At 45.1% G+C, this 23,069-nt stretch overlaps 1 protein-coding gene and 4 non-coding genes across 7 annotated transcripts; all 5 read right to left on the bottom strand.

Annotated features, from left to right (window-relative positions):
- Window positions 1-1,224: 1,224 nt before the first annotated feature.
- Window positions 1,225-13,181, bottom strand: LOC103626518 (GPI mannosyltransferase 3-like). 3 transcript variants are annotated; one of them, XM_020537549.2, is made up of 11 exons: window positions 12,925-13,181; window positions 5,243-7,677; window positions 4,848-5,097; window positions 4,520-4,637; window positions 3,892-3,996; window positions 3,475-3,797; window positions 2,889-3,170; window positions 2,611-2,791; window positions 2,347-2,498; window positions 2,080-2,242; window positions 1,225-1,494 (listed from the first exon to the last, which is right to left on the bottom strand). In XM_020537549.2, exons 3-11 carry the CDS (start codon window positions 5,087-5,089, stop codon window positions 1,408-1,410), a joined length of 1,653 nt encoding a protein of 550 aa, XP_020393138.1. In that variant the 5' UTR covers window positions 5,090-5,097; window positions 5,243-7,677; window positions 12,925-13,181; the 3' UTR covers window positions 1,225-1,407. The 3 variants fall into 3 exon arrangements, with proteins under 3 accessions (XP_020393138.1, XP_035814695.1, NP_001288397.1); XM_035958802.1 differs by lacking the exon at window positions 12,925-13,181 and adding an exon at window positions 7,806-12,882; NM_001301468.1 differs by having other exon boundaries at window positions 1,260-1,494; window positions 5,243-5,443; window positions 12,925-13,120.
- On the bottom strand, window positions 5,722-5,803 carry LOC111589404 (small nucleolar RNA R160). Its single transcript, XR_004849829.1, has one exon. It is a non-coding gene; the product is annotated as a small nucleolar RNA R160 (small nucleolar RNA).
- On the bottom strand, window positions 5,938-6,018 carry LOC111589396 (small nucleolar RNA R160). Its single transcript, XR_004849822.1, has one exon. It is a non-coding gene; the product is annotated as a small nucleolar RNA R160 (small nucleolar RNA).
- Window positions 6,151-6,231, bottom strand: LOC111589398 (small nucleolar RNA R160). The gene has a single exon (XR_004849824.1). It is a non-coding gene; the product is annotated as a small nucleolar RNA R160 (small nucleolar RNA).
- Window positions 6,371-6,449, bottom strand: LOC111589401 (small nucleolar RNA R160). Its single transcript, XR_004849826.1, has one exon. It is a non-coding gene; the product is annotated as a small nucleolar RNA R160 (small nucleolar RNA).
- Window positions 13,182-23,069: the final 9,888 nt, after the last annotated feature.

Genomic DNA, 23,069 nt, shown 5'->3' with positions numbered 1-23,069 from the left:
TCCTCTAAAAGATACTCCTCTATATACATTTTGTCTCCATCCACCCATATCTTGTCCTCTATACACCTTAACTCGGTTATTTGAAATTTTTATCATGTTTGAAGTTTTAAAAAAGCTTGCAATATCTAAACTGCAGTTATCTATATTTTTGTTAGGTTACAAAAATTTAAAATATAATAATGTCACAAATAAACAACATGATTAATGTACATAATGTGATTAGTGCTCATTCCAATATAACAGAGGAGTTTTCTCTCACCACAATATAAAGGGCACTAGGGGAAAATCGTTGGGTACCAAAGGAAAACGATAACAACCCCGAAGTTCACGATACGTGGGGCGATGGCGACATAGGGTGTGTCATTGAAAATGACCTAAGGGCTTGTTTGATTTACTATCTACGGCACCACAATATGCCTACACTTAGTCGCTAACTAACTTTAGATAAAAGAGTTAGGTAAGTTATAGTGCCTTAGGCAGGAAACCAAATTGGCTAAGGTACTACTTTGCTGCCTCAATCTTTGTGTGGAATAATCAGCCCTTTAAGGCTAATCACAGTAAGGATTTCATGTCCCTATTTTCAAAAATGTCACATCAACTTTATGGATGAATGAAACACCCTCTCTCAATAAAGAGTTTCATCTCACTATTTCATATGTCAACATACTTCTTAAATGCTGCATATAAATAACCAATAGAATTTACTTAATTATATGAAGATGAAACAAAACACTCTCAGTGGAGGTTTCACACAGTTTCCAAGACCTTAGAAACGAGTTAACATGGTTTCATCCCCATGAAATTAAGAAATTCCATGAAACTCTTCTTTCTTAAATGATGTGACATGTCATCCAAATAGCTTATGTGGCAGACTAATTAATACATGAAACACCTCATGAAACCTCTATTGTGATTAGCCTAAGGCTTGTTTGGCAATACCACTTTTCAAAATCATCATAATTTATATTATCAAGTTTTATCCAATGGAAAAAAGAAAACCAGATGTCACTATGAAGTCGAACTCTATTTTTGGGTTGTGTCAATTTGTGTGTTCGTAGCAAATATTTGAGCAAGCATACAAAGAAACAAATGAACCAACACACCTCACTATTACTAACCCTTTCTATCATTTGACATTAGTAAAGATTGCTCTTCCTACGTTTTAGTTAATTCTAAAAAAAGATCCTCAAAGCTGCAGACTTTTATCTTAGAAGAAGCAGAGAATTGTTATTGTCGTTGTAAAGCACTTGAGTAAAAGTAACGTAACATCTCGTTCAAAGGGGTTTAATACATCAGAAGTATCCGGCAGTGTTACATCTCATTTCTCAAGTGAAAAGCTGAAACAACATGAACGTGTGGGGATTGCTACACGAGCTAACAGGCATTTTCTGCCACATCAGTACTAAATCAGAGCACATTCCTCCGTGAATAAACCACAACAGCCGACTGAAGGTCTCTGTCAACCTTGAAATGTGAGTGGAAAAACCTCCTCATCTGCCAACCATAACAATTGTTATTAATGAGTTTAACTACTACTGTTATGAAACAACAAATCCTATCATTATTGTCGTGTGCTCCCTCTGAATCAAGCATGTGGTATTTTATGTCATCGTCTTTCAAAATACAAGGTTTGTATGAAATAGCAGGGCAATCAAAAGCATTTTTCTGTTAAGGCATCCAAATAATTGCATGTGTAAGCAATTTAAGCTTCAAAATGGTAAATAAGAAAATGCCTTATGTCAATCAGGATTCCATATAAAAATTGTAGAGTTGTGCTATGTGGTAATCAGTGTCCAAGAGGCCTAGAATACTGCCAAATTCATGGAAATTCCTACGCTAGTTAGTAACAGGTACTGTTTGGCGAATAAGAATGCTGGAAAGCAATAAGCTAATGAGTGTCTATTGAACCCTTAAGGGCTAGTTTGGGAACCACATTTTTCCGAGGGATTTCTATTTTTCCAAGGGAAATTAGTTAATTTTCCCTTGGAAAAATAGAAATTCCATGGGAAAATGGAGTTCCCAAACTAGCCCTAAGTGAAAAAGAAAACACGTGATATCCAAGGCACAACGGTGTGTTACCTCAAGAAAGGAATTGTGCAGAAGCAACTGGAGAACATGTCTTTCTTCTGACTCAAATATTACAATGTGACTGAATGCAGATAAATTTCCAAAAACCTCGCCGACAAACTCAGATGGACTTGTAAGGAAACGATCTGACTCATCCAAGGTCCCTTTGCTATCACTGAGTGCAGTAGAACGCGTCAGCAGGGACGTATGTATTCAAGCACAAGTATAGATATGAAAGGTTAACTATTTTTGTCATTAAAAAACAAAGAAAATAACCACCTAGGAGTGCAGTCCAAAAAACGCATAGGTAGATTGTAATGTAAGGTTGAGTAGTAAGGTGTTGAATGACAAGGCATGAGAAAGAGAACACTCCTCACTCTTCCATCATGGGCTTCTTTTGACAAATAATACATAGCGTCTTCTGTTCCCCTCTGCCACAATGAATGTTGAATATGGGATATAAATGGAAATAATGGATAAGCAACAAAAGTGATCCATAGATGCATAGAGCAATACAAAAATAATGAAATAGGGAAAACCTACTTGATGGAATAAGGACATATATAAAGCCATGGGAACGTTGGTTATGACGAGAAGAATAACAAAAGGTTGCATCCTTGAAAGACTATCTTTCCTATGCTGATTTTTGCCCTTGGACCGTGACATGGAAGCTAAGCAGTAACCTGAGAACATCAATGCTAAAGGTAGCACTGGAAGAACAAACCTGCAGTATTCAATCTTTTTGTATCATATCATGTGAATAGAGAGAAGAGGTTACTTGACTACAAGGGCACTATACACTTACAGGAAAAGGTGAATACCTGAATTCTTTATGTCCAAGAATGCTGTAAACCCCTAATACCCAAGCAATTAGACCTGAAAGCCTCCATTCCTGAGACTTTACAATGCCGCACAATGCAAATGGTAAGAATGTCCAAATCATGGATGGAAAACCCTGTGTAAAGTACCAATGAAAGACATGTGTTCCATAGTAGTCTCCTCCGGAAGACAATAAGTTGAATTTCAAAAAATTAAGCGGCACTATGACCCAGGAACCATACATCCACCAATCAAGGAGTGTTGTTACAGCAAGGACAATTGCCCTGCAGAAAGATTAAACAAATAATTTATATAGAATAGTCATTCATCGGGAAATATATAAAAAAAATTGGCATCCCAACAGAATCAACAGATAAGCAACATATGTCCTCCTAGGAAAGAAACAAAAACCAAAGAACTGAGGGTGGGGGTGGAACTTGACATGGTCAACTGAGAGAAAGGGCAACATTGTGCATATGTCCAGTGTGTGAAATCAAGAAACAATAGTGATAAGCTAGTGTACTGAAATTAAAAAAATCTTAAACAACGAAATATAGAACGTTTATATGAATTTTAACAATAACTTACCCTACTGGAATGACATCAAGAAGGATAAAGCAACATTTTGATTTCATCTGAATAAAATCCAAAAGGCTAACATATAGCCATGTTACAGCACTTGTTGGCCGAATGGCACATGATAAGGCTGCTATCAGAAGAGCCACTTTTCTTGATGGGATACTTTGTTCACAGGCCGCATGCTGCTTTGAAACGATTGAAGTTGCCTTGGAAGACTCTATTGCAGCAAACCAGTAATAGAGTCCAGCCACGGTCAAAACAGTCTCCAAGCTGTTTGATAGAGTCCGTGTGATACAGAAAAACATGAACCAGTTAACCAACTGAGAAAATAACTGCAAACAGTTTGTTAAGGCCGACGTCCAAGGTTGTTGAAGTCATATACTCACGAAGAAAATTGTATAGGTACATAAATGAGTTTAAGGATACCGTCCACTTAGCAACTTGACCATTGAAAATAAGTTTGGAAAGTTTATATAGGTATAGATCTCCAAAAGCTGCAAACAAAGATTGCACGAGACGTGGAGCCATCACCTGCAGGAAAATAGAGAAACAGCTAAGGAAATGCCCTTCCTTAGGAAATGAAAAGGATGAAGCTGTCTAGCTGGGTAGAGGGATGAGGATGAATGTATTGAATTATGATACATGTGGCTTTTGTTGGAGCGAAATAGACATGGTTCTCATGAGGACTAATGTTCAAATTAAGCTGGCAACTAGGTATTTGAGACTTTAAAATTAATATTAGACTATGTTTTCTTATGTTTATTAAGAGGCTGATATCACAAGGCCAACACAATGGTTAGAATATGGTTCCAAGTCATACGTCAGAAGAATTATTTATCTTGAATCCTTCTTTCAAAAAGCTTCAGCCCATGGTTACTGGTTAGAAAAGTTCTGTTCCTGGTAATACTGTCATATAACCTACACTAGAAAATATAAAACCTGATCCCTGACAATTCTAGCCCCGCGAGCTCATGACTATTCACCGTCCTCGCAATTAGAAGTGACGATCTGCTAGAACTGAATAGTTGACATAAACTGCTGCTTAGGCTATTACCATAACCCACGGAGTGTCCAGATGGAGTAGCGCCAGGGTCTTGTACAAAGCAGCAAAGATCAACGGGTGGAGATAACTGCGCAGGCCCCGCTTCCACTCCCACGTGAGATGACCATACCTGCACCCAACCGCAAGATAACACATTTTTTTAGCATTTGGGCATCAAATTTCCATGGAAAGCAATGCTACGCCACGAAGCCCCCATTTCGCAGGGAACCTGTCTCATTCCCTCGAGCCAAGCAGTGGTGAGCAACCGGATCCAATTCAGGGCGCACCGTAACTAACACCAGCGAAGCAGGCAGCAACAGCAAGGCGAGGGCGAGGTTACCCGAACGCGACGCGGTGGGCGACCTCGAGGCACTGCCAGTGCTCGTCGGGGTTGAAGTATGTGCGCACGAGCAACGCGTTGGCCGCGCGGAACGCCAGCGCAAGCTCCAGCACCTTAAGGTCCGACCCTGTCGCTGCCCACGGCCGGATCCATCCCGACTTCTCAGGAGTAGGGGCTGTACCCGTACTGGCGTCACTAGGCGGCGAGCCGGCAGCGCGAGAACGCCTCCGGTGGCTCATCATCACCCCCACTTTATCAATTCGATACATGAACATAAAATAACCAAAATGTCTCATAATGCATTTAATTCGTCAAATTAGATCTCAAGCTACATAACTTAGAACATAAACATGTGAATTGATGTATTGTTTAGTGCCTTAGCAATTAGCACTTACCACTTAACACAAAACCAGAGGGCAGGCTAGCAGGGGCACTGGAGTCTCCGACTCTCTGTCTCAAGGCTAGAGAAGAGCAGCCCGTAGTCGAGCACTACGAGCAGGAGCAGGCGCTAGGCAGAACCACAGAAGCACTGTGAGGCGGAGTTGGACGTCGGCCGCCGGGAAGGGGATGAAGGCGCGCAGCAGTCTGAATTCTCGCTGCAACAAAAGGTCTGTAGGCATGATACATGTATACTACACCTGTAATGGATTAGCTCAACAAAGCAAAGCAACATGCACACCATCACTTTAAAAAAAAGGTCTGTAGGCATGATACATGTATACTACACTTGTAGTGGATTAGATCATGGATGATGCATGAATATCGGACAATTCAGATCATATGACCTCATTTTGCTTCTTGACATACAAAACTAATCTAAATCTATAGCTTCAGGCAGAAAAGAAACAGAACATAACCTAGAATCATTTAGATAAGGAGACATAGGTATTTTGAAGACCATGAATGTACGTATCAACATCAGATATCTTCAGATTACAAGGCTTCTTCATGTTGCTTCTCAGTGAATAAACACTACAGTTCAGACTCAACCACAACTAGTACCAATATTCAGATGTAGTCAAAGAAATTAGAACACTACTGCACTAGACAAACTGCGAACGGATATGACAGGTACAGGGTACATAGAGAAAGCATTCAGAGAACTTTGAAGACCATGAATGTATGTATCAACATCAGATAGCTTCAGAATACAACACCTCTTCATTCTGCTTCTCAGTGACTAAACACTACGGTTCAGACTCAAGCACAACTAGTACCAATATTCAGATAGCATAAAGAATATAGAACACTAGTGCACTATGCAAACGTCAATCGGATATGCAGGTACAGGGTACACAGAGAAAGCAATCAGAGAACTTTGAAGACAATGAATGTATGTATCAACATCAGATAGCTTCAGATTACAAGGCATCTTCATGTTGCCTCTCAGTGACTAAACACTACAGTTCAGACTCGAGCACAACTAGTACCATTATTTAGATGGCATGGTCAAAGAAAATAGAACACATTACTCCACTAGACAAACATGGATCGGATATGAAAGGTACAGGGTACACATAGAAAGCAACCAGAGAAATTTGAAGACCATATGTGTGCTCTCCACATGATAACATTCAGGTGTTCCAGTCTCATCATTTTGCTTCGAAACAGAATTCAGAGTGTGACTAAACAGATTAACTGAGAGCAGCAAACGTAACTGAGCGAGCAGTACATCAAAGAAAACAGCAGTGAGATGATGGTGTGGGCAGAAGACATGACCCTGCGGGAAATCGCTGGCTTCCATAAAGTTATAGAGCCCCTGCCTGATCCATTAACCATGCACCATAGATACCCTTATGTCGCTTTTTGTCCCCCCTGCGTCGAACCTCAACAGAGCAGGGGGCTATCGGTGCTTCTTAACCAAAATAGAAGTCACTGATTCAACAAAAGGCGCATAGTGTACTCTTGTCTAGGTAGATCAGGCGAAAGACAGCACTCCTTGACTTCCAAAAGGTACTAGCAGCGAAAGATACGCCGATCCAAAACGGATCGAAGCAAAATCACCCAAGCAACGGCCATTGGATACAAACAAATTAACAAAATTGCTAAGGCCGCGTTCGTTTGTGTAGGATTAAAATCATGCACGTTTCTGTTCCTGGCCCGGATATAGTGCATCCAGTTGGTTCACCGAAACTTGGTCAATGATGAATTCAGGTCTGGAATCAATACAAAAACTGCAGAATAGCTCGTTCGTTTGAGCCTGGAATAAAGACACTTGTAACACCTGTTTGACAGCAACGACAGTACTAACAAGCTGCTATACAGCAATGGCAGCACTAACAAGCTGTCATATACACAATGTCATATGCTACTGTACTGTACAACTATAGATGATGACTTCAGCCATTCAACTCAACAAGAGAAAATCAACAAAACATCTTGTTTGACAGCCATTTCATATTCAGTTGTTTGACAAGAAAAGTAACAAAGCATATTCAGTTGTCAAGTAACAACTAGAAATCCAGGAGTAATAATACCATGACCCTCAAGGTCTACAATGCTACACCTTTATCAACGCAATGCAAGGAGGTACTAGCAATGGTCCGTATCAAGATTTGCTAGATTACAAAAAAAAAATTGAATTACTGCCAGGCCCTAGCTTAAATTTAGGACGCAGGCCATTAATCACTGTCTCTCTCTCTGTCTCTCTCTTGCTACGAATACTAGAAGTGAGGATGCCCCTCTCTTCTCTCCATACGTTCATCAAGTGGTATCGGAGATCCGGCCGCGAGCTGCGCAAACCCAGCAGGATCTGCCTCGTCACGTACTCGACGCCCGAGATGGCTTCCGCGGCCTACGACGCCGCCACATTGGCACTGGTTTCCCGACGCTGAACATAAAATAACCAAAATGTCTCATAATGCATTTAATTCATCATATTAGATCTTAAGCTGCATAACTTAGAACATAAACATGTGAATTAAAGTATTGTTTAGTGCCTTAGCAATTAGCACTTACCACAAAACCAGAGGGCAGGCTAGCAGGGGCACTAGAGTCTCCGACTCTCTGTCTCAAGGCTAGAGATGGGCAGCCCATAGTCGAGCATTGCGAGCAGAAGCAGGCGCTAGGCAGAACCGCAGAAGCACTGCGAGCCGAAGCTGGACATCGGCCGCCGGGAGGTGGCTGAAGGCTCACGTGGCCGTCTGGTACTCGACGCCGGCCATCGGGCGGAGCTGGTGAATTTGGAGGCAGGGCGACGACCGGGGTGGGACTAGACTCGGCGAACGATGTCCAGCCGGTCCAGGGCAATGTTGTAGAGCAGGGTAGCGTCCGGAGCGCTACCGTGCGGTGCGGTCGTGCGGCAGTGTCTAGAGGAGGAGGACGGGCGCTTGGGCGAGACCTGGATGCTTGGAGGCGCGAAGGCGGCGCGTTCGTGCGTACAGGTGAAGCCAAGAAGGCCCAAGGGTACAGCCGTACAGGAGAGCTGAGGGAGGTGAGCTGAAAATGAGGGGTACTTTTTTAGACCAATTCTACGGTAGTCATGGCCTAAGACTGGGCGTTCGGGTTACCCGATTAGTTCAAGTCGAGTAGTTCGGGTAATGTAAAATTCGGGTAATAGAATTTGTTACCTGATCGCAACCATTCCAAAACGCTAACCGCAATTTAGGGTACCCACAGTTTCGGGTATACCCAATTTACCCGAAATTACTAATATACAAAGCGTGACGCAAATGTGCGGCCACGTTCGTCCACGTCGGCGAAAAAATAGGGTTCGCACGATATTTCATCTACGACTGAGGCTGCTTCTCAGCCTGCCCACGCCTACATACGCCTAGAAAGTTCCAATTCCAATAAGGTGTATACTGTACGAATACCTCCACCCCAGTTTCTTATCGTTTCCAAAAGGCTACATACGCCTGGAAAGTTCCAATTCCAATAAGGCGTATACTGTACGAATACCTCCACCCCAGTTTCCTGTTGTTTCCAAAAGGGCCTTCCAAAAGGCCTGTCGTCTCCAGCGTCTCCGAACGCAACGGCAGGGACCGGCGGCAGTGTGTTCCCTCTCCTTGTACGCTCCGTTCGTCTTCACATTTTGTGCATGTTTGATTAACACGTCATAGCCATTCCTTTCCTAATAATGCATACTCTTAGCTAGGGTTTCAACCTCTCGATCTTGGATTGAGCGTACCTTCACTCAAGCCGGGATTATTGATACCATGTCGTTGATGCTGGGATATTGAGCACCCTGTGGAGTGACGGCTTTGGAGACACTCGCCGTCGTCGCCTCGCGAAGCGGCGAGAAGGACATCAATCAGGAATGCTCCATCGCCTGGGAGGTCAGCTACCTCTCTCTCTTTCCCTTTGCAACTCGGCTCCTGCAGTCCTGCTGTACGCTCTGCTTATTGCTTCCTTCAATTTTCTCCATCGTTTTCTATTGGAATTCCGATGTCACATATCCGTATAATTTTGCAGGAGCTTTTATTTTAATTTTTTTATACTTATATAATATGCAGAAGTCCTCATGCATTCTGCATAAGTGTGCCGAATAAACAGTAAACCTTGACTTTTCTTTTGGTTGCTGCACCTGTTGTTACCAACACCTGCAGAAGATCCAAGATTCGCCACTAAGAAGACCTCAGTCAAACTGGTAGAGTATAATCTGTTGCAATCGCAGCTCGAACTCAACTATGCCTTCGAGTACAAGTAGATACTGCTTTAGGAGTTTGTTCCTAACAATGATTTTTACTATTTTTCTTCATATAATTTATACCCTTTCTTTATATTTGATCTCACAAAATGAGATGACCATGAATTTACTCTGCAAGTCTTCAAAATTTGATCTCACTTGAAACTTTAGTATTTTATCTGAGAATTTGGGCAGGGCATAGAGCCATAGAGCTTCTCGCCCTATAACATCCTCCTTCAATAGTTGGAACCGATTAAAGCATCGCGGATTAGCTTCCTGAACTTCTCCATGTGCTCAGCCTACGACGAGATAGCAATTGACAGGCTGCCGTCTCTATTTGCACTTGGGAGGACAAACGGCGGACCATCATATGCAATTCCACCTGGACCCATGAACACGGATCAGCCCCATCGGAAGTCGGCATCATGGATAGGAAGGCGCACCCAGCTGGTGAGACCTAGGTTCGGGCAGCGGAAGGTATGTGCTTCACGCACCAGTGCTTACAAATCCAATTGCAGCTCCACTGCTCCAGGTAGTCTAGAGCTGAGCGACACTTTTCTTTCCGTTGCTCACCTAAACAATAATTTTGTATTTGATTTTTTCCAGCGTCAGATTGGTGTTTTAGTATCTGCATTGATGTTTTTTCTTGTGAAGATGAATACCTATTCAGGTTTGCAACTTGCTTTTCGTTGGAAATGTAAACGTTTTGGTGTCTATCACTTTTTCAATTTTGCAATTAGAAGATTTAGTGCAATAATTTGGGTTCATCATCCATTCCCTCATCACAAATTTCATTTGCACATCATAAATTATCATACTAGAAGCGGACTTCTTGTGCATCTGCAGGCTAACTGGGTACAATAATGCCTCTCCAGTGTGAGGAAAAAACCCAGAGCCTCATAGTTATTCATGACAAGCTCCATAACTAAAAAACGGCGTGTTACGCTGTCATGGACCGAAGGTCCATGGGGATAGCTGTCTTCTCCGGCGAGGTTATACCCCTCTGCCGCAGGCTTGGTTCTAGGGTAGCAGCCCTAGGCGCTTGAGAGGGTCATTGCAAGAGAGAGAGATTGATTTGATAATGATCTAGCTTGATTTATTCCCTGTTGCCATGTGGCTTATAAATAGCCCTATGGCTAACCAACTTCTCCTACAAACTCTCAACTAACTCCTACTTTCTTGGACTTATCTGCTGCTAACCAACTCTCCACAATTCTCTCATCTCAATCTTATTCTCTAGCCTTATCCCAGCTCATCTCAATCTTGTTCTCTAGCCTTATCCCAGCCTGGTTGTTGCCTCTCGCTCCCTATGATGCCCATGACATCTCCCCCTCCCTTGAGGACCAGCTCGTCCTCGAGCTGCCATAGACTTACCTGACACGATTTAAGGTTAAGCCTTTTACATCTCGGCTTACCTTTATTATTTAAGACGAAAATACAAAATAATTGTGGAACTAAAATATAAATTTGAACTGTAGCTATGTCCTCCTGTCCTCCTGGATCCCAAGGAAAGAGCTGAACTGCGGACTTCACGTTGGATGAAAGGTGAAGGAGGAACCAGCCCGTTCTTATGTTGGGTCTGTCCAGCACCAAGGCAGTTGCCCGAATGAAGGAGACGACCCTCTTTGGCCGTGCAGGGGGATTGCATACCCAGATCTCGACTTCTGTAGGGGGTTCAAAAAGTATAGACGAGACCTGGTGGTTGGGCGCGCAGGCTGCGAGTTGGTGCAGCGATGAGCTGATCAGCAAGTGCAGTTTCCGCACCGCCCGCCTAACAAGGAAGCCGCGCACTGCGGCTTGCAGGCGCACCACGGCCTGCTCATGTGATGACGGCCATGGGGTGGCCCTGGAGGCCACAGCAAGGTGCTTCTCCCCACGAAGGGACTGTACCTGGCGGCGTGCCAGGAACCCTCGCGCTGCCGCCTGAAGCCGCACCGCTGCATGGAGTTCCTTCTCTGTCTTCTCCTTGTAGCGGTGGAACATCACAACGAATTGATCCCACTTCTCTTCGAGCCGAGTGAATGCATCTAGAGTTGGAGAGGGCGGATGGGAGGGCGTTGCGGCGACAGATGGCGCGGCGGCTGGTGGTGGTGAGGGATGGGCGGCTGGTGGTGGTGAGGATAACCTGGAGCTGATACCAGGTGTCATGGACCGAAGGTCCATGGGGATAGCTGTCTTCTCCGGCGAGGTTATACCCCTCTGCCGCAGGCTTGGTTCTAGGGTAGCAGCCCTAGGCGCTTGAGAGGGTCATTGCAAGAGAGAGAGAGATTGATTTGATAATGATCTAGCTTGATTTATTCTCTGTTGCCATGTGGCTTATAAATAGCCCTATGGCTAACCAACTTCTCCTACAAACTCTCAACTAACTCCTACTTTCTTGGACTTATCTGCTGCTAACCAACTCTCCACAATTCTCTCATCTCAATCTTATTCTCTAGCCTTATCCCAGCTCATCTCAATCTTGTTCTCTAGCCTTATCCCAGCCTGGTTGTTGCCTCTCGCTCCCTATGATGCCCATGACATACGCTCCCCAGCATTGTCTCCCTCTTTACCTCCCGCATTATAGAATAAATAATTTACTAATTTTTTTGTTACTCAGAATTCACAAAGTTAGATATATCATATATTGAATACTCAAGATGGAAGCTGAAATCAAATATGAAAGCAATTAGGCCATCCTTAAGCCTTCGGTTAAAAAAATAGATAAACTGAACATTGAGGTACTGAGGTCAATAAACATAGAGTTCACTGAGCACAGAAAATTACACTGTTTACGAGATGCCTAGATAGTTAACTGAACATTGAGACGGTTAGATATCGGCCTCACATGGCCGGTAGCCCTTTCCCCTCTCCCCTCAAACGCCGCTGTGGTGCCCGCACGGATCGACTCCAGGAGCCTCAAACACCTCCCAAACGATGTCATGTACGTACACAAACCACCGCTCGAAGCACCTTCCCTCTCTCGCCTCACCCATCAAACGCAGCCGCAATGCCCATGCAGGCTAGATTCAGGCATGAATACCTTAAGTTTGCTTCATTTCCCTCCGAACCAAACTTTATTTTTAGATCAGTTTGTTTGTTTCGGAACCAACTAATGGATCTATCCAACTTTTCTATCTTTTGTACGTACATATACAAACTACAATATACATGAACATGTTATCTTAAAAATATATAATATCGTTGTCCCTCATACTACAAATGTTTTCTGCGCGCGAGGCACGCATCAGTTACTAACCTATAAAATCATAGCAAACACGCCCAAACACCATACCCTCAGACAACACAGAAATTTGCAATACCCGAAAAAATCACAGCGAACAGTTGACTGTAATAAACCATGAAATGATGTAGTTTGCTAAGATGCCTTTGCTGAGGACAGAGGTGGGCACTATCGCAATGGGCAGGGGGCAGCGGCGTCGAGGGACGAGGGAGGTTGTGACCGCTGACCTGTGACTGAGGCGCCGACTCCGTCGAGTGGCCAGCGGCGTCGCGTCGAGGGAGGCTGTGAGGCGTCGACTCCGTCGAGCGGCCACCGGCCAGCGGCGTCGAGGGAGGCCAACAACGTCGAGCGGCCAGCGGGCGCACGTCGGTCGGCACTCAGCAGTCGGCACGGCAGGTCGGCGGGCGGCGCCGCGGCGGCTAGGTTTTGGCGCAGGCAGGTAGAGGTGTGGAGCAGTGGAGGTCAGCGAGTTATTTGAATTTGTAACATTCAGTCGCGCGGTTTCGTCACTTTATTACTCCACAGTGTGCTTCGCTAGTTTGGTATTATGGAGCACACACCTGCGCCAGTTTAGGACTGTTAATCTCACGCGCTCTGTAAGCGTCTGATTTCTTGCGCTTGATGAAGGTTGTGTACACATGTGTACTAATCTATCCCTAGCCGTGAGAGAACAGACGAGAGTAACTCAACAGACGGTGCACGCGCCAGAGACTCGCCCGCGCTGCCGTCCGCATTCCGCGCGCTCATCTGCCACATGGTGCCCGCGCCCCCGTCTGAACAAGGATCTGGTGCCCGCGCCCCCGTCTGAACAAGGATCTGGTACCCGCGTCGCTGTCTGCATCCCGCGCAGCCGTCTGGCTTCTGGTTCCCTTCACCCGGCTGCATGGAGGTAGAAAATCGCGCCCACTCCCCGGATTCATCTCAAGATTTACCGGTTAGGAGCTCGGAGGCACCCCTTCCTTGCCTACCCACTAGTTCTCCGGTGGAAAGAGTGGATGTACCGGTTAGGAGCTCGGATTTGTCGGATCCCCAAGATTTTCTGTTTGGGGATCAACATACAATGGAGGTTTGATTCAATTTACAGTATCCAGCAGTTTATTGTGTTTAGTACCTGCACCGAGTACTTCATAGATGTCTTACCCTTTGGTTTCAGGTTTTAGAAATTGATTGGAGGGCAATACAGATTGATGATAGATGGGAAGAAGAAGGAGAACAAGAGACTGCCTCTGAGTCAATGATGTATGATCGGTTAGGATTGCTAGCAGAAGATGAACGTGAAACTACTGAAAGGCAAGATGCTTTTACTAGTAGATCATTTGGTGTCCGCCGAAGCGATGAATTTGATGATGAAACAGCTGCATTGCCCTGCACTGATTGCATACCACAAGAAAGGGTATTTGTTTGCAACAGATCTAATCCAATAATGAATATTGGTAGTTTGTACAAGGATATGAAAGAATTCAGGCTGCTTATGAGGCAGTATGCGATCGATAATGAGTTTGAGTTAGGAATTGAGTCAAGCTCACCTTTCAGATATAGAGCTTATTGTAAAGGAGGTGATTGTCCATGGAGAATCAATGCAAGGCTACAGAATGTCGGTCCTCCCATAGTCGTTGTGAGTAATGTTTTAGCACACATTGAATGTACTCTGGATCGTGGATGAAATTAGGGAAGCTCACAATGATACCTTTTTGTGTGCATGTTACAGTAATCGTGGATCAGCACACATGCACTTCTAGTGGTCGTCGAAAAACAACAACACCCACCAGCTCATGGGTTGCATCCCTAGCACTTCCAATCCTAACGAAGAAACCATATATGGGAGCAAAAGAATTGCAAAATACCTTGCAAGAGCAGCACAATTGCACAATTTCTTATGATACAGTGTGGAAAGGTAAAGAGAAGGCCCTTAGAGAGTTGTATGGAACATGGGAGGATAGCTTCAAATTACTATTTAGATGGAGAGAAGCTGCTTTGGAGGTTATGACAGACTCAGTGATTGAGTTTGATGTAGCAGTTGAAGATGGGAAAATATATTTCAGCAGATTCTTTTGTGCTTTTGGCCCTTGTCTTGAAGGTTTTCGTGAAGGTTGCAGACCCTACTTAAGTGTGGATTCCACAGCTCTAAATGGTCGTTGGAATGGTCACCTCCCCTCAGCTACAAGTGTTGATGGGCATAATTGGATGTTTCCAGTGGCTTTTGGTTTCTTAGAGTCAGAGACAAAAGATAGTTGGATTTGGTTCATGCAACAACTTCGTAAGGCCATAGGAGACCCTCTAGTTTTAGCCATTTGCTCTCATGCATGCAAAGGACTGACATCAGCAATAAACGATGTATTTCCAAATGCTGAAAAAAGGGAAGGCTTCTGCCACCTTATGCAAAACTACATTAAGCACTTTACTGGTTCATAGCACATGTATCCCGCAGCTAGAGCATATAAATGCGAGAAGTTGGAATGGAGCACTTTGTAGACGACTACTTTTCTATTGAGAAATTTAAAAAGGCTTACGCGCGAAGGATTGAAAGTGTGGGCGACAAGTCCTTTTGGCCACAAGTGACCATAGCCAACGAAGTGAATGCACCTATTGGTAAGAGGAGTGTTGGTCGGCAAAGGAAGAATCGGATGAAAAGTTGGTTAGAAGGTGGTGTTGCAAAGAAGAAACAGTCCCTACCTGAAGAGGAAAAGGAGAAGAAGGTACTCAGAGGAAAAATTAAATGCCCGAACTGTGGCCAACTCGGTCATAGGAAGGCCAGCCCAAAATGCCCTCTTAATGGCTCCAAAAAAAAGGCAAGCCATATTTTTTTAATTGCAGCTTCAACTGCCCTATTAATGAGCAGTTTTTGTTACTTCATAATGTTATTTTTGGTGTTTTTTCAGGAAACGGAAACATCGAAAAAATAGCACTAAACAATGGTTCCCCAAAAATATGGTCGAATCAGCTCAACCTCAGGATGAGAACCCACCAGATGACACCAGAAGAACTGAAGTTACTAGTCAAACACAGGTGATGTTGCGCCACGGAGGTGATGTTCTGCAGCAGGAGTTCCAGGGAGTAGATGTTGGGCACTTAACGCCACCAAGGCTATTGTTAGGCACCACAACTTTAGTTGGTCATGTTGGGCACTTTACCCCACAAAGGCACAAAAAACGAGCAGTAGGAAAGAAGTTGACGCCGAAGAAGAAAAATGTTTGACAGTAACTATGTGCATGTGGTCAAACTATGTGTGTGAAATCATGTGTATGGCACATTCAGTTCAGTTAGTCCCTATTATGTGTATGTTAGTCCTTTTATGTGTATGGCACATTCAGTTAGTCCTTATTATGTGTCTGTTAGTACTATTATGTGTATGGCACATTCAGTCAGTGCCATTTTATTTGTCTGTTTATGTCTGTGGACAAACCAAACCTAGGATTACTATTATGTCGGTTTATGTCTGTGGTCAGACTGCAATGGCTGTTTTATTTGTCTGTTTATGGCTATTTATGTCTATGGTCAGACTCAATGGCACATTCAGTTAGGCCCTTTTCAGTGTATGGCACATTCAGTTCAGTCAGTCCCTATCGCATGTTCAGTTAGTCCGTTTTCAGTATGTTCATGTTACTACAGAAACTAAAGACAGATCGGCACTTTGTTCAGTATTGAATCTGTGCACTTTGTTCAGTCACTAAAAAGGGACTAAGAACAGTTATTGAATCCATACTTTGTCGCCCTTTGTTGCAACTGACACTGAAAACATTTATTCAATTCAGTATTATTGAAAACAGCACTGAAAACAGTAAATTCAGAAATTATTGAAGTTGTGCCCTTTGTTGCAACTCAAAGCAGATAACCACCAAATGAAACACAATGGACATTTCTGAGATCATGGGTGAAAGGGAATTAGGCTTACACCTATTTCCTAATTGATTTTGGTGGTTGAATTGTCCAACACAAATAATTGGACTAACTAGTTTGCTCTAGTGTATAAGTTATACAGGTGCCAAAGGTTCACACTTAGCCAATAAAAAGACCAAGAATTGGGTTCAACAAAGGAGCAAGGGATAACCGAAGGCAGCCCTGGTCTGGCGCACCGGACTGTCCGGTGCACCACCAGACAGTGTCCGGTGCACCAGGGGACTTCACGCTGAACTCCTCACCTTCGGGAAAATCCAGGGGCGCTCCGCTATAATTCACCGGACTGTCCGGTGTACACCGGACACTGTCCGGTGCCCCAACGGAGAGCAACTCTGGAACTCGCCAGCTTCGGAAATTTGCTCCGCTATAATTCACTGGACATGTCCGGTGTGCACCGGGCTGTCCGGTGAGCCAGCGGAGCAACGGCTACTTCGCGCCAACGGTCACCTGCAGAAGCATTAAATGCGTGCCAGAGCGCGCAGAAGTCAGGCACGCGCGAAGTGGTGCACCGGACACTCTACAGTACATGTCCGGTGTGCCACCGAACATCTAGGCGGGCCCAACAGTCAGAGCTCCAACGGTCGAAACCCAACGGCCTGGTGACGTGGGTGGCGCACTGGACACTGTCCGGTGTGCACCGGACTGTCCGGTGCACCATGCGACAGACAGCCTCCACCAAACGGCTAGTTTGGTGGTTGGGGTTATAAATACCCCCAACCATCCCACATTCAAGTCATCCAAGTTTTCCACCTTCCAACTACTTACAAGAGCTAGGCATTCATTAGAGCCTAACCGCTCGAAGTGATGTCGGGAGATCACGCCAAGAAGGAGATGGAGACCGGTGAAAAGCCCACTACAAGCCACGGGAATGCTTCATCGGAAGAGTCCCGCAAAAAGGGAAAGGGGAAGGAGAAGAAAGCTTCTTCCCACAAATCGCATCGGAGTGGGGACAAGAAAAAGAAGATGAGGAAGGTGGTCTACTACGAGACCGACACCTCATCGCCATCTACCTCCGGCTCCGACGCGCCCTCCGTAACTTCTAAGCGCCATGAGCGCAAGAAGTTTAGTAAGATCCCCTTACACTATCCTCGTACTTCTAGACATACTCCATTACTTTCCGTTCCATTAGGCAAACCGCCAACCTTTGACGGTGAAGATTATGCTAGGTGGAGTGATTTAATGAAATTTCATCTAACCTCACTCCACAAAAGTATATGGAATGTTGTTGAGTTTGGAGCACATGTACCATCCGTCGGGGATGAGGATTATGATGAGGACGAGGTGGCCCAAATCGAGCACTTCAACTCCCAAGCCACAACCATACTCCTTGCTTCTCTAAGTAGGGAGGAGTACAACAAGGTGCAAGGATTAAAGAGCGCCAAGGAAGTTTGGGACGTGCTCAAGACCGCGCACGAGGGTGATGAACTCACCAAGATCACCAAGCGGGAAACAATCGAGGGGGAGCTCGGTCGCTTCCGTCTTCGCCAAGGGGAGGAGCCTCAAGACATGTACAACCGGCTCAAAACCTTGGTGAATCAAGTGCGCAACCTCGGGAGCAAGAAGTGGGATGACCACGAGGTGGTTAAGGTTATTCTAAGATCACTTATTTTCCTTAACCCTACTCAAGTACAATTAATTCGTGGCAATCCTAGATACACACTAATGACTCCCGAGGAAGTGATCGGGAATTTTGTGAGCTTTGAGTTTATGATCAAGGGATCAAGGAAGATCAACGAGCTTGACGGCCCCTCCACGTCCGAAACTCAACCCGTCGCATTCAAGGCGACGGAAGAAAAGAAGGAGGAGTCTACACCGAGTAGAACACCCATCGACGCCTCCAAGCTCGACAATGAGGAAATGGCGCTCGTCATTGAGAGCACCTAGAGGGGGGGTGAATAGGTGATCCTGTGAAACTTAAACTTATAGCCACAAAAACTTGATAAGTGTTAGCACACTAATCGCCAAGTGGCTAGAGAGGAGTCTCAACAAAACACAATACCACAAGAGATCAAACACAGAGATGACACAGTGGTTTATCCCGTGGTTCGGCCAAGACCAACGCTTGCCTACTCCACGTTGTGGCGTCCCAACGGACGAGGGTTGCAATCAACCCCTCTCAAGCGGTCCAAAGACCAACTTGAATACCACGGTGTTTTGCTTTGCCTTTCAATATCCCGTTTGCGAGAAATCTCCACAACTTGGAGCCTCTCGCCCTTACACTTGAGATTCACAAAGAAATACGGAGTAAGGGAGGAACTAGCAACATACACAAGACTCAAAATCAGAGCAACAGCACGCACACAAGTCACAACAAGAGCTTGCAACACAACTCAATGAGTTCACAACTCAACAAGAGCTCTAGATGTTATCACAATGAACCAAATGCGCGGAATCGATGTCTTGGTGCTTAGGAATGTTGTTGGAATCCTTGGTGTACTCCTCCATGCGCCTAGGGGTCCCTTTTATAGCCCCAAGGCAGCTAGGAGCCGTTGAGAGCAAATCTGGAAGGCTGATCTTGCCTTCTGTCGACTGGTGCACCGGACAGTCCGGTGCACACCGGACACTGTCCGGTGCCCGATTCCTTTCCTTAAACGGTGCAGTCGACCGTTGGCCGCCAGAGAGCCGTTGGAGCACCGGACATGTCCGGTGCCCCTTTCCAGCTGTTGGCTTGGCCACGTGTCCCGCGCAGATCGCGCGGCCGACCGTTGGCCCGACCGTCCGTTGGCTCACCGGACAGTCCGGTGCACACCGGACAGTCCGGTGCACACCGGACAGTCCGGTGCGCACCGGACAGTCCGGTGCACACCGGACAGTCCGGTGAATTATAGCCGTACGTCGTCGGTAAATTCCCGAGAGCGGCCAGTTCGCCCGAGTTAGTCTGGCGCACCGGACACTGTCCGGTGCACCACCGGACAGTCCGGTGCTCCAGACCGAACAGCCTTTTTCTCTGACTCAATTTCTCCTGTTTCAAGCACTTAGACACAACACATTAGTCTTCAAAACACTGTACTAAGGCTTAGAAACATACCTTTATTCTTGATTTGCACTTTGTCCATCCATGGGTATAGATTCACATTTAAGCACTTGTGTTGGCACTCAATCACCAAAATACTTAGAAATGGCCCAAGGACACATTTCCCTTTCAATCTCCCCCTTTTTGGTGATTTATGCCAACACAACATAAAGCAACTAGAACAAGTACAATATCACTTCAAATAGAACTCAAATTTATTTTGATTCAAATTTGGCATATATGGATCATCCTTTGCCACCACTTGGTTTGTTTTTGCAAATCAAAACTCAAATTTCTATCTCTAAGTTAAACACACATGTTAAGTCATAAAGAGAGTTATTTCAGGAGTATTTGATTCAGGATTCCAAAAACTCCCCCTTTTTCCCATAATCAACATTTCTCCCCACAAGAGGCCAACTTTTGACATAAGAGACAATAAAAGAGTTTTGGCAAACCAAAAGCTCTATTCTACTATTTTCAAAATCTCTCAAGTGGTAGCTGATCCATTTATTGCTTTGGCCTTTATTTTCTCCCCCTTTGGCATCAAGCACCAAAACGGGATCAATCTTGGCCCTTTAACCCCATTGCCTCACCAAAATCTTCAATTAAGAGCAAATAGGCAATAAGAGTTAAAAGATGAACTTGGAAAAGTTACTCTTTTCATCGGAGTGCAGTGAAAGTCTTGCATGGTCCAAGTCCACCTTTTCCCTTTTAATTCTCCTTCGAGACTAAAACAGGCAAACTCAAGCATATGGTTAGTCTCAAAGGATCAAGTTGTAACACATCTCCCCCTAAAACTGTGCATCACTTTGCAACGGACTTGTGAGGTCCAGGGAATATTTGTACAACTTGAGCACCATACTAAACAACAAAATGCAAACAGAAACATGATCAAAAGCATAAATACATGTATGCTACAATTTAATCCAAGTTCCGCGAATCTAAGACATTTAGCTCACTACGCAGCCTGCAAAAGGTCTTCTCATCTAGAGGCTTGGTAAAGATATCGGCTAGCTGGTTCTCGGTGCTAACATGAAACACTTCGATATCTCCCTTTTGCTGGTGGTCTCTCAAAAAGTGATGCCGGATGTCAATGTGCTTTGTGCGGCTGTGTTCAACAGGATTTTCTGCCATGCGGATAGCACTCTCATTGTCACATAGGAGTGGGACTTTGCTCAGATTGTAGCCAAAGTCCCGAAGGGTTTGCCTCATCCAAAGTAGTTGCGCGCAACACTACCCTGCGGCAACATACTCGGCCTCAGCGGTGGATAGGGCAACGGAGGTTTGTTTCTTAGAGTTCCACGACACCAGGGACCTTCCTAAGAATTGGCACATCCCTGATGTACTCTTCCTATCGACCTTACATCCAGCATAGTCGGAATCTGAGTATCCAACCAAGTCAAAGGTAGACCCCTTTGGATACCAGAGCCCGAAGCAAGGCGTAGCAACCAAATATCTAAGAATTCGCTTCACGGCCACTAAGTGACACTCCTTAGGATCGGATTGAAATCTAGCACACATGCATACGCTAAGCATAATATCCGGTCTACTAGCACATAAATAAAGTAAAGACCCTATCATTGACCGGTATGCTTTTTGATCAACGGACTTACCTCCTTTGTTGAGGTCGGTGTGTCTGTCGGTCCCCATCGGAGTCTTTGCGGGCTTGGCGTCCTTCATCCCAAACCGCTTCAGCAAGTCTTGCGTGTACTTTGTTTGGGAGATGAAGGTGCCGTCCTTGAGTTGCTTCACTTGAAACCCAAGGAAGTAGTTCAACTCGCCCATCATCGACATCTCGAATTTCTGCATCATAACCCTGCTAAACTCTTCACAAGACTTTTGGTTAGTAGAACCAAATATTATGTCATCGACATAAATTTGGCACACAAAAAGATCACCGTCGCAAGCTTTAGTAAAAAGAGTTGGATCGGCTTTCCCAACCTTGAAAGCATTAGCAATTAAGAAATCTCTAAGGCATTCATACCATGCTCTTGGGGCTTGCTTAAGTCCATAGAGCGCCTTAGAGAGCTTACACACGTGGTCGGGGTACCGTTCATCCTCGAAGCCAGGGGGTTGCTCCACGTACACCTCCTCCTTGATTGGCCCATTGAGGAAAGCGCTCTTCACATCCATTTGGTACAACCTGAAAGAATGGTGAGCGGCATATGCTAGCAAGATACGAATTGATTCTAGCCTAGCCACAGGAGCAAACGTCTCCTCAAAGTCCAAACCTGCGACTTGGGCATAACCTTTTGCCACAAGTCGAGCCTTATTCCTCGTCACCACCCCGTGCTCGTCCTGTTTGTTGCGGAACACCCACTTGGTTCCCACAACATTTTGCTTGGGACGAGGCACCAGTGTCCAAACTTCATTGCGCTTGAAGTTGTTGAGTTCCTCCTGCATGGCCAATACCCAATCCGGATCTAGCAAGGCCTCCTCTACCCTGAAAGGCTCAATAGAAGAGACAAAGGAGTAATGCTCACAAAAATTAACTAATCGAGATCGAGTAGTTACTCCCTTGCTAATGTCACCCAAAATTTGGTCGACAGGATGATCCCTTTGAATCACCGCTCAAACTTGGGTTGGAGGTGCCGGTTGCGCTTCTTCCTCCATCACGTGATCATCTTGTGCTCCCCCTTGATCACACGCCTCCTTTTGATGAACCTGTTCATCGTCTTGAGTTGGGGAATGCACCGTTGTTGAGGAAGAAGGTTGATCTCGTTCATCTTGTTCCTGTGGCCGCACTTCTCCAATCGCCATGGTTCGTATAGCGGCCGTCGGAACATCTTCTTCATCTACATCATCACAATCAACAACTTGCTCTCTTGGAGAGCCATTAGTCTCATCAAATACAACGTCGCTAGAGACTTCAACCAAACCCGATGATTTGTTGAAGACTCTATACGCCTTTGTATTTGAGTCATAACCTGACAAAAACCCTTCTACAGCTTTGGGAGCAAATTTAGAATTTCTACCCTTCTTCACTAGAATGTAGCACCTGCTCCCAAATACACGAAAGTAAGATACATTGGGTTTGTTACCGGTTAGTAGCTCATACGAAGTCTTCTTGAGGAGGCGATGAAGGTAGACCCTGTTGATGGCGTGGCAAGCCGTGTTCACGGCTTCCGACCAAAAACGCTCGGGGGTCTTGAATTCTCCAAGCATCGTCCTCGCCATATCGATTAGCGTCCTGTTTTTCCTCTCTACCACACCATTTTGCTGTGGTGTGTAGGGAGCGGAGAACTCGTGCTTGATCCCTTCCTCCTCAAGGAACTCCTCCACTTGAAGGTTCTTGAACTCGGACCCGTTGTCGCTCCTTATCTTCTTCACCTTGAGCTCAAACTCATTTTGAGCTCTCCTGAGGAAGCGCTTGAGGGTCCCTTGGGTTTCAGACTTATCCTGCAAAAAGAACACCCAAGTGAAGCGGGAAAAGTCATCAACAATAACTAAACCATACTTACT

This window comes from Zea mays, chromosome 5 (assembly GCF_902167145.1).
Source record: "Zea mays cultivar B73 chromosome 5, Zm-B73-REFERENCE-NAM-5.0, whole genome shotgun sequence".
NCBI lineage: Eukaryota > Viridiplantae > Streptophyta > Magnoliopsida > Poales > Poaceae > Zea > Zea mays.
The sequence above is the reverse complement of the archived record's forward strand: the minus strand, read 5'-3'. Positions and strand labels throughout refer to the sequence as shown.